This window comes from Prionailurus bengalensis, chromosome X, assembly GCF_016509475.1.
Source record: "Prionailurus bengalensis isolate Pbe53 chromosome X, Fcat_Pben_1.1_paternal_pri, whole genome shotgun sequence".
Lineage (NCBI taxonomy): Eukaryota > Metazoa > Chordata > Mammalia > Carnivora > Felidae > Prionailurus > Prionailurus bengalensis.
This window is the reverse complement of record NC_057361.1, coordinates 95,065,823-95,081,468: the sequence shown is the minus strand read 5'-3', so window position 1 is coordinate 95,081,468 and position 15,646 is coordinate 95,065,823. Positions and strand designations below refer to the sequence as shown.

At 38.1% G+C, this 15,646-nt stretch overlaps 1 protein-coding gene across 2 annotated transcripts in view; it reads left to right on the top strand.

Moving 5' to 3' along the window:
• LRCH2 (leucine rich repeats and calponin homology domain containing 2) overlaps positions 1–15,377 on the top strand; it is a 100,515-nt gene extending 85,138 nt beyond the window's left edge. For both annotated transcript variants that reach the window (XM_043571475.1, XM_043571473.1), the window contains one exon: positions 12,603–15,377. In XM_043571475.1, coding sequence (XP_043427410.1) covers positions 12,603–12,722 — 120 coding nt within the window. In that variant the 3' untranslated portion in view covers positions 12,723–15,377. The remainder of the gene's footprint in view (positions 1–12,602) is intronic.
• The last annotated feature ends 269 nt before the right edge of the window (positions 15,378–15,646 follow it).

Here is a 15,646-nt window from a genome sequence, read left to right as displayed (position 1 = left end):
TAAACTGAGGCACAGGGAGGTTAGAGAACTTGTCCAAGGTCTCATCTTTAGTGCACAGTGGGGGCCAAGCTATGAACCCAGGTGATCTAACTTGAGAACATATCCTCAAGCTTGGATGCTCTCTATTTGTGTTCTTTTATATGAAAGAAAAGACATTGCAACATATTCCAGATACCTTCTTGGTACAGTAGGCAAGAAGCATCAATTAGGAAGGTCTTAACGGAAACTATTCTACTTAGCATAGTCTAATACTCTCTTTCTAGCTTGTTTTAGGAAAGGGTTAGTAACCCACCCATGCTACCACAAGAGGGACTATGGAAGGACCAGTTTTCAACTCCCATTTTCAAACTTCCCAGCTACTGGTATCGGGGAAAGAGTTTTAGCATTAGCTTCTTGTTTTTCCTTGACTTAGAAATTGTAATATAGAGTCCGTTTCTTCATTTAGTGTTTTTTATTTCATTTTCATGTACTTTTGTATTTTTGTATTTTTTTTAGAGAGAGGGTGCAAGTGAGCTAGGGGCAGAGAGAGGGAGAGAGAATCCCATGAGGGGCAGAGAGAGGGAGAGAGAGAGAGAGAAGTGAGGCTCACCCAAAGTTGGGCTCAAGCTCATCCGATGTGAGACTCTAATTCACGAACCATGAGATCATGACCTGAGCCGAAGTCAGATGCCTAACTGACTAAGCCACCCAGGAGCCCCAAGAGATTTTTGTGTTTTAATAGCTTTTTTGAGGTATAATTGACATACAATAAAGTGCATATAGATAAGCTATACAATTAAGTAAGTTTTGACATGCATACACCATGCAATCATCACCATAGTCAAGATAATGAGCATGTTCATGACCCCTAAAACTTTCCGTGTGTCCCTTGGCAATCCTTTTTTCTGTGGGTAACCACTAATCTGCTATCTGTTGTTATAGTTTAGTTTGCATTTTCTGGGGTGCCTGGGTGGCTCAGTCAGTTGAGCATCCGACTTCAGCTCAGGTCATGATCTCACGGTTCGTGGGTTCGAGCCCCGCGTCAGGCTCTGTGCTGGCAGCTCAGAGCCTGGAGCCTGGAGCCTGCTTTGGAGTCTGTGTCTCCTTCTCTCTCTCTGTCCCTCCCCTGCTCATGCTTTGTCTCACTCTGTTTCTCAAAAATAAATAAATGTAAAAAAAATAAAAATAAAAAAATAGTTTGCATTTTCTATCTAGAGTTGTATATAAATGGAATGATAGAATATGTATGATTTTTTTTCTGGCTTTTTTCACTCAGTGTAATTGTTTTAAGACTCATCAGTGATGTTGCATATATAAATAGATCATTCCTTTTTATTGCTGAGTAGTATTTCATTGTGAACCACAGTTTGTTGGTCTTTTGACTTGTTGATGGTCATTTGGATTGTTTCCAGTTTTAGCGACCACTGAGACAAACAAGACTGCTATGAACATTTATACACAAGTCTTTGAATATATACATACATTCTTTAATTTGGGGTAGATACCCAGGAGTAACATGAATGAAACATATGGTAGGTGTGTACTTAACCTTACAGGAAAGTAAAAAACTGTTTCCCAAAGTAGTTGTACCATTTTACATTCCTGTCAACAGTATATGAGAGTTCTAGTTCCTCCATATCCTCAACAGCATTTAATATAGTGTTTTTTTTTCTTTATTTTTTGCCATTGTGATAGGTATGTACCAGTTTGTCAATGTGGTTTTAATCTGCACTTCCCTGAAGGCTAATAATGTTGATCATCTTTTCAAGGGCTTATTTGCCATTGGTATGGCTTCTTTTATGGCGTATTCTATTCTAATCTTCTATTATTTTAGTCTCTTTTTTCAAAGTTTATTTATTTATTTAGAGAGAACGCATGCATGTGTGCACAGGAGAGGGGCAGAGAGAGAGAGAATCCCAAGCAAGCTCTGCACTATCAGTGACAGAGCCTGACGCGGGACTTCATCCCAAGAACCGTGAGATCAAGACTTGGGCCGAGATCGAGTCAGATGCTTACTCAACTGAGCCACCCAGGCACCCCTCTTTTGTCTGTTTTTTAATTGAGCTGTTTTCTTGTCACTGAGTTTGAGATTTCTCTATAAATTTTGAACTAAGTTCTTTACCAGATATGTGATAAACAAATATTGTATCACAAGTCTTTGGCTTATCTTTTCATTCTCATTAGAGTATCTTTTTTTAAGTTTATTTATTTATTTTCATAGAGAGCACGAAGGGGAAGGGCAGAGAGGGAGGGACAGAGAGAGAAGCTCCAGCAGATGCTGCGCTGTCAGCATAGAGCTCAATACAGGGCTTGAACTCAAGAACCATGAGATCATGACCTGAGGCAAAGTCGAGTCAGACGCTTAGCCAAATGAGCCACCCAGGTGCCCCTCATTATAGTATCTTCCAAACAGCACAAGCTTTATATTTTTTGAAGTAAAATTTATCATGTTTAAAAATAGTGCTTTTGGATTTGTATGAAACCACAAACGACCCCGAATAGCCAAAGAAATCCTGAAAAAGAAAAGCAAAGCTGGAGGGGGTCACAAATCCAGACTTCAAGCTGTATTACAAACCTGTAGGGACCAAGACAGTATGGTACTGGCACAAAAACAGACACATAGATCAGTGGAACAGAATAAAAAACCCAGAGATGAATCCACAACTATATGGTCAACTCCTCTTTGACAAAGCAGGAAAGAATATCCATGGTATGTCTTTCGATTTCCTTGTGGTGTCTTCAGTTTCTTTCATCAATGTTTTATAGTTTTTGGAATACAGATCTTTTACCTCTTTGATTTGTTTATTCCTGAGTGTCTCATGGTTTTCGGTAGAATCGTAAATGGGATTGATTCCTTGATTTCTCTTTCTGCTGCTTCATTATTTGTGTATAGAAATGCAACAGATTTCTGTATGTTGGTTTTGTATCCTGCGACTTCACTGAATTTGTGTATCAACTCTAGCAGTCTTTTGGTAGAGTCTTTTGCGTTTTCTACATAGATATCATGTAATGTGCAAATAGTGAAAGTTTGACTTCTTCTTTGCCAATTTGGATGCCTTTTATTTCTTTTTGTTGTCTGATTGCTGAGGCTAGGACTTCCAGTACTATGTTAAATAACAGCAGTGAGAGTGGACAGCCTTGTCTTATTCCTGACTGTAGAGGAAAAGCTCTCCGTTTTTCCCCAGCGAGGATGATACTAGCCATGGGTTTTTCATATATGACCTTTATGATGTTGAGGTACGTTCCCTGGATCCCTACTTTCTCGAGGGTTTTATCATGAATGGATGCTGTAGTTTGTCAAATGCTTTTTCTGTGTCTGTTGAGAGGATCATGTTGGTTCTTATCCTTTCCTTTATGAATGTGGTGTTTCACATTGATTGATTTGTGAATATTGACCAACCCTGGCAACCAGGAAGAAATCCTACTTGATTGTGGAGAATGGTTATTTTAATGTGCTGTTGGATTCGCTTTGCTAGTATTTTGTTGAGAATTTTTGCATCCATGTTCATCAGGGATATTGGGTTGTAGCTCTGTTTCTAATGGGTTTGTCTGGTTTTAGAATCAAGGTAATGCTGTCCTCGTAGAATGAACGTGGCGGTTTTCCTTCCATTTCTATTTTTTGGAACAGTTTGAGAAGAATAGCTATTAATTCTTCTTTAAATGTTTGTTAGATTTCTCCTCTGAAGCCATCTGATACTGGACTTTGTTTGTTGGGAGAGTTTTGATTACTGATTCAATTTCTTTGCTGGTTATTATTAGTCTGTTCAAGTTTTCTATTTCCTCATGTTTCAGTTTTGGTAGTTGATATATTTCTAGGAATTTATTCCAGATTGTATTCCAGAATGTCCAATTTGTTTACATATAATTTTTTATAATTTTCTCTTATAATTCTTTGTATTTCTGTGGTGTTGGTTGTGATTTCTCCCCACTCATTCATGATTTTATTTATTTGGGTCCTTTCTCTTTTCTTTTTGGTAAGTCCAGGTAGGGGTTTATCAATTTTATTAATTTTTTCAAGGAATCAGCTTCTGGTGTCTTTGATCTGTTCTACTGTGGTTTTTTGTTGTTCTTGTTCTTCCTTCTATATCATTTATTTCTGCTCTGATATTTATTATTTCCTATCTACTTGCTTTAGGCTTCATATGTTGTTCTTTTTCTAGCTCCTTTATGTGTAAGGTTAGGCTGTGTATTTGAGATTTTTCTTGCTTCTTGAGGTAGCCCTGTATTGCTGTATACTTCCCTCTTATGATCACTTTTGCTGCATCCCAAATCTTTTGGACCATGTTGTTCATTTTCATTTGTTTCCATGTGTGTTTTTTATTTTTTCTTTAATTTCCTGCTTGACTTATTCATTCTTTAGAATGATATTCTTTATCCTCCCATGTATTTGTGGTATTTTCAAAATTTTTCTTGTGGTTCACTTTCAGTTTCATAGCGTTGGGATCTGAAAATATGCATGGTATGATCTCAATCTTTTTGTACTTGCTGAGCCCTGATTTGTGAACTAATACATGATCTATCCTGGAGAATGTCCCATGTGTGCTTGAGAAGAATGTATATTCTGTTGCTTTTGGATAAAATGTTCTGAATGTATCTGTTAAGTCCATCTGGTCCAGTGTGTCATTCAAAGGCATTGTTCCTTGTTGATTTTCTGTTCAGATGATCTGTCCATTGATATGAGTGGGGTTTTAAAGTCTACCATTATTGTATTATTGTCAATGAGTTCCTTTATGTTTGTTATTAATTGTTTTATATGTTTGGGGTTTCAAGTTGGGGACATAAATATTTACTTGTTAGATCTTGTTGGATAGACAGACTCCTTTATTATGATATAGTGCCCTTCTTCATCTCTTGTTACAATCTTTAGTTTAAAATCTAGTTTGTCTGATATAAGTATTGCTACTCTGGCTTTTTTGTTTTGATGTCCATTTGCATGGTAAATGTTTTTCCCTCTGCTTACTTTCAGTATGCAGCTGTCTATAGGTCCAAAATGGGTCTCTTCTAGGCAGCATATAGATGGGTCTTTTTTTTTTTAATGTTTTATTTATTTTTGAGAGATAGAGACAGAGCACAAGTGGGGGAGGGGTAGAGAGCGAGACACAGAATCCGAAGCAAGCTCCAGGCTCTGAGCTGTCATCATGGAGCCCAACACAGGGTTTGAACCCACGAACTGTAAGATCATGACCTGAGCCAAAGTTGGACACTTACCTGACTGAGCCACCCAAGCGCCCCTTGATGGCTCTTGTTTTTTATGCATCCTGACACCCTGTGTCTTTTGAGTGGAGCATTTCGTCCATTTACATTCAGAGTAATGATAGATATGAATTTAGTGCCATCTTATTACTTGTTTTGTCATTGTTTCTGGAGATTTTCTCTGTTCCTTTCTAATCTTTGTTGCTTTTGGTCTTTCTTTCCCACTCAAAGAGTCCCCTTTAATATTTCTTGCAGGGCTACTTTAGTGGTCACAAACTCTTAATTTTTGTTTGTCTAGGAAACTCTTTTATCTTTCCTTCTTTTCTGATTGATTGCCTTGCTCAATAGAGTATTCTTGGCTGAAGATTTTTCCCATTCAGCACATTGAGTGTATCATTCCACTCCCTTCTAGCCTGCCAAGTTTCTGTAGAGAGATCTGCTGCTAACCTTATTTGTCATCTCTTGTAAGTTAGGGGCTTCTTTTGTCTTCTGCTTTTAGGATTTTTTTCCTTACCTCTGTATTTTGCAAATTAATGATACATTTTGGTGTTGGCCTGTTTCTGTTGATTTTGATGGGAGTTTTCTGTGCCTCCTGGATTTGGAAGTCTATTTCCTTCCCCAGATTAGGGACGCTATAATTTCCTCAAATAAATTTTCTGTCCCCTTTTCTGTCTCTTCTTCTGGGTGTCCTATGATATGAATGTTAACTACACTTCATTAAGCCACCGAGTTCCCTAAGTCTACATTCATGGTCCAAGATTTTTCTTTCCTTCTTTTGATTAGATTCATTATTTCCATAATTTTATCTTATATGTTGTTCATTCCTCTGCTTCTTCCGTCCTTGTGGTCATTACAACCAGTTGGTTTCGAATCTTGGTTATTTCACTTTTCATTTTGGCCTTATCAGTTTTAAGCTCTTTTATTGCTGTGGTAAGTGTCTCCCTGATGTCTTCTATGCTTTTCCCAAGCCCAGCTAGTATCCTTATGATTGTTGTTTTAAATTCTGGATCAGGCGTATTACTTACATCTGTTTTGATTAGATCCCTGGCCATGACTTTTTCTTATTCTTTCTTTTGGGATGAATTCCTTTGTCTTGGCATTTTGTCTAGGTTTCTGTCTTCTTCTGTGTGTTAGGAAAGCCTGTTATGTTCCCTGCTTCTGAGGTTAATGGCTCTATGAATAAGAAATCATAGAACATCCAGGGCCTGACGCTTCAGGAAGTGTCTCTGGCGTATGCTACATGTGCTCTGCTGCCACGTTATGACTGCTGTATCCCATCCGTTAGTCCTCTGTAGAGTTGCTCCTTGCCTGCAGTGGGGAGTGTTTGGACCTTGGCCAGAGCGTGGCTAGTTCTATCTACATGTGCTTTGGTCTGCTTGTTAACAGACCTGATGCTTTTTCCACTAGAGCTGAAGCCTTGCAGATCTTTATGGTCAGTAGATGTGGTTTGTGCAGGGTTTTGTGCTGGTCTTCTGGGGGAGGAGCCTGCTGCATCAGTTCTCAGGGATGTTTGCCTGAGAAAAGCAGTACCAGCACAACGAAGGGTGGCGGGGCTTAGTGAAAGTAATTTTAGCAGCAGGTGTTGGCACTGTGCTGTTGACTGAAGTTAGTCTATGCTGAGGGATGGGAGAGGGAAATGGCACCAACCAGCTCCTTTGTCCCCAGAGAGGGGTTTATGCTCACTGCTGTCAGGGAAGCCCTCCCAGAGGAGCTAATAATTTTCCCTCATGTGTCCTAGGTGTTTTTCAGATTGCTGTTTTCACAATATGTCTGGATTGTTTGCCTGCCTGGAGCAGTGCAGTGCACTTTGGACTCTATCCCAGCCAGGCCCACTGAGTTTAAAACTCTGAACTTTAGGGACCCAGGTATGGCGGGGGGGGGGGGGGGGACCTGTGCCGGTCTTCCTGGGGAGGGTCTTGCTGCACTGGGATTGATGCAGGTTTGACCCAGAAGGGCAGGGGCCAAGTGCGCTAAAGAACCAGTGCCTAGGCTGGCTGCCCTCAGTGGGTGTCTCTGTGTCTATGCTCAGGGGGCAGGGGTGGGAAATGGCGTTCACTGGCTCCTTTGTCCCTGGAGAGGAAACTCCACCTCTCTCAGATGTGCTCCAAGAATGGAGAACTGTCTCTGTCAGTGCATCTCAGGCAGTCCACGCGTCACATGTCTGCCCCCGGGTCACCTGCCTATCACCTCTTACAGGAGCACTGCAGTGCTCTCAGGGCTCTAGACCAGCTGTGCCACAGACCTCTAATACTTCAGTCTTTGAGCCCCGCTGGGTGCGAAAACTCATGAAAATCAGCCTCTCTCCTTTTCCCAGTCAGTAGCTTTGGAGAAGTGTTTTCCTTATGCTACCCCCTGTTGTGCTTCTCTCTCTCTCTCTCTCTCTCTCTCTCTCTCTCTCTCTCTCCCTCTCTTTTCTCCACAACCAGGGCTCCCTCCCCTCTGCAGCACTTTTCTTCCCCAGACCATAGCTCCGTGCCTCCTACCTTCCATGATGTGGCCCCTTCTCTCCCTTTAGTTGTGCAGTTTGTTCTGTCAGTCCTCAAATGGATTTTTTAGGTATTCAGAATGATTTGATGGTTATCTAGGTATGTTCCAGTGATGAGGGAAGCCTAGGGTCCTCCTAGTACTCTACCATCTTAGCTCCTCCCCTAGAATATTTTTATCCTCCCAGAAAGAAACCTCTTACCCATTAGTAGTCTCCCTGTCCATACTCCCCACCCCCAGCACCCCACACTCCATTCTGTTTCTGTGGATTTGCCTATCGTGGACATTACGTATAAATGAAGTCCTACAATATGGGATCTTTTGTGTCTGCTTTTTTCATTTTGTATAATGTTTCCAAGGTTTATCCGTGTTCTTGTGTAAAGTGGTACTTTATTTATTTTTATGGCTGAATATTTTATTGTATGTCTAGGTTACTGGGTCACTAGGTTCTTGGCCTGGATGCAGCAATGAATTAGAGACCTGAGACCAGAATAGGGAGATAGAGTTTATCAAGTAGATAAGTATAGTATACTTTTAAGAGTGAAAGCAGGCCCCTGCCGGAGTAAGAATGGCAATGGACCTGAGAAGCTCTAGCTACATATGATGCATTCTGTTATAATTGTATTTATTTATGTGCTGCATATTCAAGAGTTTTAATGGGCTTTGCTGTGACTTTAAGGTAACCTAAGGTGACAGGGGATAGCACAAGGCAACCTTTTGTGTGCTTGCTCAGTTCTTAGAAGTCCCTTTGTGCCTTTTGAGCCAACTCTGTGGCTAAGCCTTTCCTGCTCTGTTAGCCCTTAGAGGTGGCTCTGAAGGTGTGGCTGTTAACCTTTGGGGGTGCCTCCGAGGGTGTGGCCAGCACCAGTTTATCCCTCCTGGCTGATACCTTCTAACTAACTGACTAACATTTATACCACATTTTGTTTACAGTTCATAAGTTGATGGACGTTTGGGCTGTTTCCACTCATTGTTTATTATGAATAATGCTGCTATGAACACTCATGAACAAATTTTTTTTTTTGAACACTTGTTTCAGCTTTCTTCATTCTATACCTAGGCCCCAAGGACACAGTTGAGGGTGGGAAGGAGGAGGGAGCAGGCAGAGATTCTCAGAGGAGCCGGGGAACGTCACATCATTTACTGTGCTTGGGAGAGGTTCACAGCTGCTGCTTTTCGGTTTCTTGTGGCTGATGCCTGTGTCGCCTCCCCTGCAGCATCCCTGCGCCTGGTCAGCTAGGGACCCAGTCCTGCCATTGCCTCGGGGGAGGGATTGGGCTCTGGGCTCGATGGGGGAGCCTGGGATGCAAAGGCTGGAGGATCCCATTGCCCCACCCCGCACCCAGAGTTCCTCCAGAGCTGAAATGTGGATCTGACCCATTTGCCACCCCTGACTGTTTCTGGACATCCAACACAATCCCCAGCATCCACAGCTGTGCAGCTGGATTGGGGGCCCTCACCCTCTAGGGGAAGTTGACAGTAAGCTAGCATAGCTCACTGGATGTGAGGCACCCACAGCCATTGTGGTTTTAATTAGCATTTCCCTAGTGGCTAATTATGTGGGACACATTTTCATGTGCTTATTGACTATTTGTATACATTCTTTGGAGAAGTGTCTTTTCCAATCCTGTGCCCCTTTATTAATTGGATTATTCACCTTTTTATTAATGAGTTGTGGGTGGTTTTTTTTCTATATTCCAGATAAAAGTACTCTATGAGATATATGCTTTGCAAGTGTTAGCTGTTGTTTTTCTTTATAGATGAACTGTATCAGGTTGAGCAAATTCCTTTCTATTCGTAGATTGTTGAGAGTTCTTATCAGGAACGGATGTTGAGTTCTGTCAAATGCTTTTTCTACAACTACTGAGATGATAACATCCTTTTGCTTTCACAGTATTGTGACTTAATGGTGGTTGATTTTCAGATATTAACTCAAACCTAGATTTCTGGGATAAACCCCTCTTGGTCATCATAGATTTTGTTGTTGTTTTGATATTGTTGAACTCAGTTTGCTAAAATTTTGTTTAGACTTTTTACATCTCTGTTCATGGGGATATTGGTCTTTAGTTTTCTTTTCTTTTAATATCTTTTGCCTGGCTTTAGTGTCATGGTAATATTGACCTTAAGAAATAGGTTAGGAAGTATTCCCTGCCCCTCACTTTTTGTGAAAATTTTGTGTAGAATTGATCTTACTTCCTTTTAAAACATTTGGTCAGATTCTTTAATGAACCCAGCTGGGCCAAAAGTTTTCTTTGCGGAAAGGATTTCAACTACAATTCTAATTTCTTTAATAGATACAAGGCTATTCTGGTTTTCTGTTTCTTCTTGCATGAGCTTTTGGTATACTGTGTGTCAAGGAATTTGTCTATTTCATGTAGTTTGTCAAACTTATTATTATAAAGTTGTTTATAATGTCCCCTTATTATCAGTTTAGTATTTGTAATATCTCTTCTGATGTTACTTCTCTTATTCCTGATGTAGGTAATTTGTGTATTTTCTTTTTTCTGATTAACCTAGCTAGAAGCTTATAAATTTTTAAAAATTTTCTCAGTGAACTAACATTTGGTTTCACTGATTTTTTTTTTTGTCTATTATTTTCTGGTTTTTATTTTATTGCTTTCCTCTCTCAACTTCATATGTTCTTTCTTTCTTCTTGCCATCGGCTTAATTTGTTTGTTCTTTTTCTAGTTCTAAGGTGGAAGCTGAGGTCATTGATTTGAAACCGTTTTTTCTTTTCTAACATTTCAGTGATTATTTGAATAAATAAACACAACATTGGGAAGGCAGCAAATGCTATTGTGAAAATGGAGATAAGAAGATAGTTTTTGAGAATGCTTCTGATAAATGGGATTATTACCAGTAGTGTTTGGTGAATGGTTTATGGGAATAAGGAAGAAAGAAAAGACTATTAGGATTCCGAGGTTTATATTGAGAGAAATTGAATAGTGTATTACTGACGTAGGTACAGAATATAAAAGGACAGTTTAACTTAGTGATGATGTAATTCGGTTGTGGACAGATTGATTTTGATCTGCCTGTTAGACATCCATTTGGCTGTATCATGTTCATATTTGTATCTGGAGCTCAATAGAGAGGTCATGGCAGGAAATAAAGATTTGAAAGTCATCAGCGTGGAGGATATAGTTATTACTGTTTGGGAATAGGGGCCTAGTCTTGCCAAGGCCCCCCATGTTTGAAGAAACAGTGGATTTAGAAAAAAATGTAATGTTTCTAGACTTGTAAGATACTGTGCTCACCAAGTGTATAGTTATGGACCAGATGGGTCCTGTCGATGGTCTGTTTGCCGCCCACACTATCCATTACTAGCTTACTTTCCTGAGATGAATGTGTGTCCCAGCTGAAGCAGTGGACTACCCTGTTTCTTCAGAAATAGCTACCAAATTTATTTAGTTAACCCTTGCAATTTTGATAAGGCTTTCAGAATACCAAAGAGAAGATATAGTACAAAAGAGAAGAGAGTGAAGACAGAACTCTTGAAAACATCAAGAATGCTAGAAGAGGGACAACCTGGCTGGCTGAGTTGGTAGAGCATGTGACTCTTGATCTTGGGGTGGTGAGTTTGAGCCCCACGTCGGGAGTAGAGATTACTTACAAAAAGGAAAGAAGTTAGAAGAGGATCAGCCAAGGCTAATGAAACCTAATGCAAAGCTGCCTTTAAGGTCAAATGACATGTGATGTGCTTACAAGAGGAGGCAGTTGCTACTTCTCAAATTCTAGACCACTGAACTAAGAAGCAACAAAGATCACTAGCAGCTGGAAAGAAGTAACAGTAAGACAAAAAAAAAAGTACTGAGTCATTTCATATATTAGAGACCTCTCTCGTCTCTAATTTTGTAGAGAGGCCAATTTTGTACAGGACTGAAGAGTTCAGTTTGTTTCTTACACGGTCCTTTCTTCAGGTTGAAGAAACTGAGTCTCTGGGTAGTTTTTAGTACCTTTAGTACTTCGTATTGCATGGCCCTTAGATTTCCTGACTGGAAATGGAGTGCTCTTTCTACTCCAGCACAAGAGCTTAGGGAACTTCTAGCATGACTGTCTCACTTTAAAATATTCGCTTATTTATGTGGATCAGATCAACCTCAGATCAGAACAGAGCCCGTAAAATAGAATCCCATACCCTAAAAGTCTATCGAAAGAGCCATTTTAGAATTAGAATTTGTACAAGGAGATGCCACCTGACCGCTGTTAGAATGGCTGTTGTCCAAAAGACAAAATGTTGATGAGGACGTGGAAAAAAGAGAACCCTTGCGTCAGGTTGATGGGAAGGTAAATTGGTGCAGCCACTGTGGCAAACAGTATGCAGGATCCTCAAAAATTAAAAATAGAAATACCATATGATCCAGCAATTCTACTTCGGAGTGTTTATCCAAAGAAAACAAACATACCAATTCAAGGGGATATTCACACCCCTGTGTTCATTGTGGCATTATTTACGATAGCCAGGATATGGAGGCAACCGAAGAGACCGTTGGTGGATGAATGGACACAGATGTGGTATACATACAGCGGAATACTACTCAGCCATAAAAAAGAACGAAATCTTGCCATTTGTGACTTGGATGGACTTTGAGGGAATTACGCTAAACAAAATTAAGTCAGACAGAGAACGACAAATCCTGTATGTTTCCACTTACATGTAGACTCTAAAAAAAACCCAAGTGGACAAACAAAATAAAATGTACATTATAGATACAGAGAAGAGAATGCTGTTCAAATCATTATGTTTTACACTTGAAACTAATATAATGTTACATGGCAATTACACCTCAAGAAGAGAATAAAAAGTTTAGAATTTAATTAAAATTGTGTACTTTCTACTTGAAGTTTTACAGGACACATGTTTTAAAAATCCAGTTCTGACTTGTTCAGGCTTTACTGCACTATTAAAAAACAGATGTTCTGATATCATTTATTTTGTTTTTCAGGAAAGACTCTGTTTGCCTCATCATATTCTGGAAGAGAGAGGTCTTGTGAAAGTTGGTGTCACAGTGCAGGCTCTTCTTGAATTACCTACAACCAAGGCATCTCAGCTTTCTACAGCTTGATGTAACATTTCAAAATTATAAGTGTATAGTTTCATTTATTTGAAGTGATTTAAAAAATCTCCAATTCGTGATAAGAATGTCTAATCAAAATTAATAATTTTATTAGGTCAATCCATAGCTTAAAAAAAATCATGTTAAAACATCAAAGTTAAATTTCGAATTGCCCAAACTTCTTTTGGGGGAAAAACTGGATTAACTTAATAAGAGTTTTTGATAAATTCAAATTCTCTTTTTACTGAGTCAGTTGATAACCTTCATTATTTTTCAAAAACCAGATTGATACTAAATTTAAGATGTGGTTTCAATTTAATAATCACATTAGGTTTACTTTTTTATATCAGAGCATACTAGTAAACACCTGGATGAGGTAATCATTTTTTTACCGATTTAAAACTATTCTATATTTGAGTTATTTAATACACTTCTAATTCTAGTTTATACACAGTTTCTTCAATCTTTGGTCTTAGTTTTCTAGAAAAAAAATGAGTAGAAAATGCAGAACTCTGGCTTTATATTAAATTCTTTTAGTATTATAGGTTAGTGCCAAAATATTTTCAGTTGTACTGTAGACTGTTTACATGTGAAGTGCCTGTGTAATTGATGACTCTTACATAGTCTTAAGCATTTTTGCAATTTCTTTTTATGTATTAATGGAATCAATGGAACTTTAAAATATTTTAGTAGATTTTGTAAGGTCAGTTATACGTGAGGATTTAAATGTGCCTCACACGGTGACATTTGTGGTTTTTTATTTAGTCCATTGCAGTTTTCCTTAAATTGGTTATGTCATGTTGTCAAAAAAAAAAAAACAATGTTAATATGCTTAATTTATGCTATTTAATTTTGCAAAACTTAATCATCTTTTAATATGTATTATTTGAAGAGTATTTTATTTCTGTATTGAAAATGTTACACAAAGCAGTAAGGTTTTTGAGAAGTAGCCAAGTACTCATTATCAAGGACACTTTGATAAAACTGCCAAAGTTTGGATCTGTGTCTGGACTTTCAGTCGGCGTGCTGCCATTAGCTGGGTTGTTTTTTTTTTTTCAGATTCATAGAGCAGCCATTGAAGAATAGGTGTGCATTTGGAATCTGGCCATTTGTGGATCCTGTAAATCTTAGGATCCTCAGTGAACATGATGTTGAATTAAACACAGACCATTCTATAAATATTTTCCTAAGTATGCTATGTTACCTAAAGTCCTTGTTTAGTTTGGAGCTGGGTAAATTTACGTTGGTAGGAGTGCAGGAATTTTTCAAAAACATTACTGTAATAACTCAGTTTGCTATAGAAGAACCTTAGTATAATTACTTTTGTAGTAGCCAAGCAAGTACCATATCTTAAATACGTGATTATTTGCACTTGTTACCTCTTAATATGGATGCAACTTATTAAAAGTGTTGGCCTGGGTATTTCAAAGGGTATATATAAAAGGTAAAAACTAGTGTGCCAAATGGTATAATAAGGGTTGGTTTAGAAACAACTCTACTTTTATTGATCAGTTGGCAATGAAGCCATATAATTACATTTTGGCATTAGAATACACATGTGTTCTTTACATTCCCCAAGTGTGAAATTGGAGCTTTTAAAGAACTAAAGCTTCTTATAACTGTAAGGTTTAAAATTAAATTATTAGTAATTTATTACTTTAAATATTTCAGTTAATTAGTTACTATTTTTCAGTTGGATCTAAAAAAAAACTTCATTGGCATAATCAATCTCCCTAGTGAAAACTTGGGTAATAAAGGTAAGAAATGGCAAATAAAGATCTCAAGTTGTTAGTTTTTATTGTACAAATCTGACAACGTTACAAATCAAGTGACCATTAAGAGCTACAGCAATCATTCATACTGCTTTCATAGTTCGTTCCCATGCGGTAGGATTCGTCTTCTCAGTCAGTCTAGATGTTAATTATTCTACAGGTATTTTCCTGTTTCTCATTGAAATTATAGGCCATTTCCTTATTGCATTTCACTTACTTGTCAGTTATTGCTTTAAAGGGAAAATACACCAGAACCTCACTTACAGCATTCTTCGCCGCAAAGCAAAATTCCATTTAAGATGGGTTCATCTGAGGTTCACATCATGTCAGTCTATTTACTCTAGTGCCAAAAGGCAACACCACCTCTAAGTCAGTTTCTCAGCATAGTCCCCAAGGACACATTTTATCAAGGCTCTGATGTATTTCTTTTAGTAGTTTTTAAAATAAGTGTAAATTTTATTCTAAATGGTTTTTATGGTTATTTTATATTTACTTCATCACTTATTGAATTAAGAATGATTATAATTATTTGAATTGGATTTGTGATTTGAAGGGGTTAAATAAGTCAAGCAAATATTTTATTAGGCCCTAAAAAATGTAGTAGATAGCTACTTCTGCTAAATTTTATTACTGTATGGCACAAGAAAGAAGTGATGTTGGATATGTTAGAATTGAAATAAGGAGTAAAAATGCATTACCATTTGTTTAATAATTATCTTTACAGAATGCTAGTTTATCGACTTTTCTAAGTGAATTTTTTGAAGAATTCAGAAATCTTTGTATTGGTCACAGATCTATCATAATTGATTTTCTGATGCATTTAAAAATAAATGGAACACTAAATGTATATTACCGATGCAAACTGTGGATAAAGTTGAATGAAAAAATTAAAGTCTGAGATTTCTTTTCTCTCTCTTTACTTCTTCTCCCAACATCACAGCATCCATCTTTCCTAGGTATTTGATAGCTTGTGTCTGTATTCTCTACTATGGAAAAATAGACTTCAAGAGGATATTTCATGTAAGTTGCTTAAGAGTTCAGATTCTCTTTACAGTTCCTAAGATACCGTCACAAAATAAATCACCTTTATATAAGTTAGACTCTTTAGATACATAAATGTCAGATAAACTTTTACGTAAAATAAAAGATAGGATAGGTGGT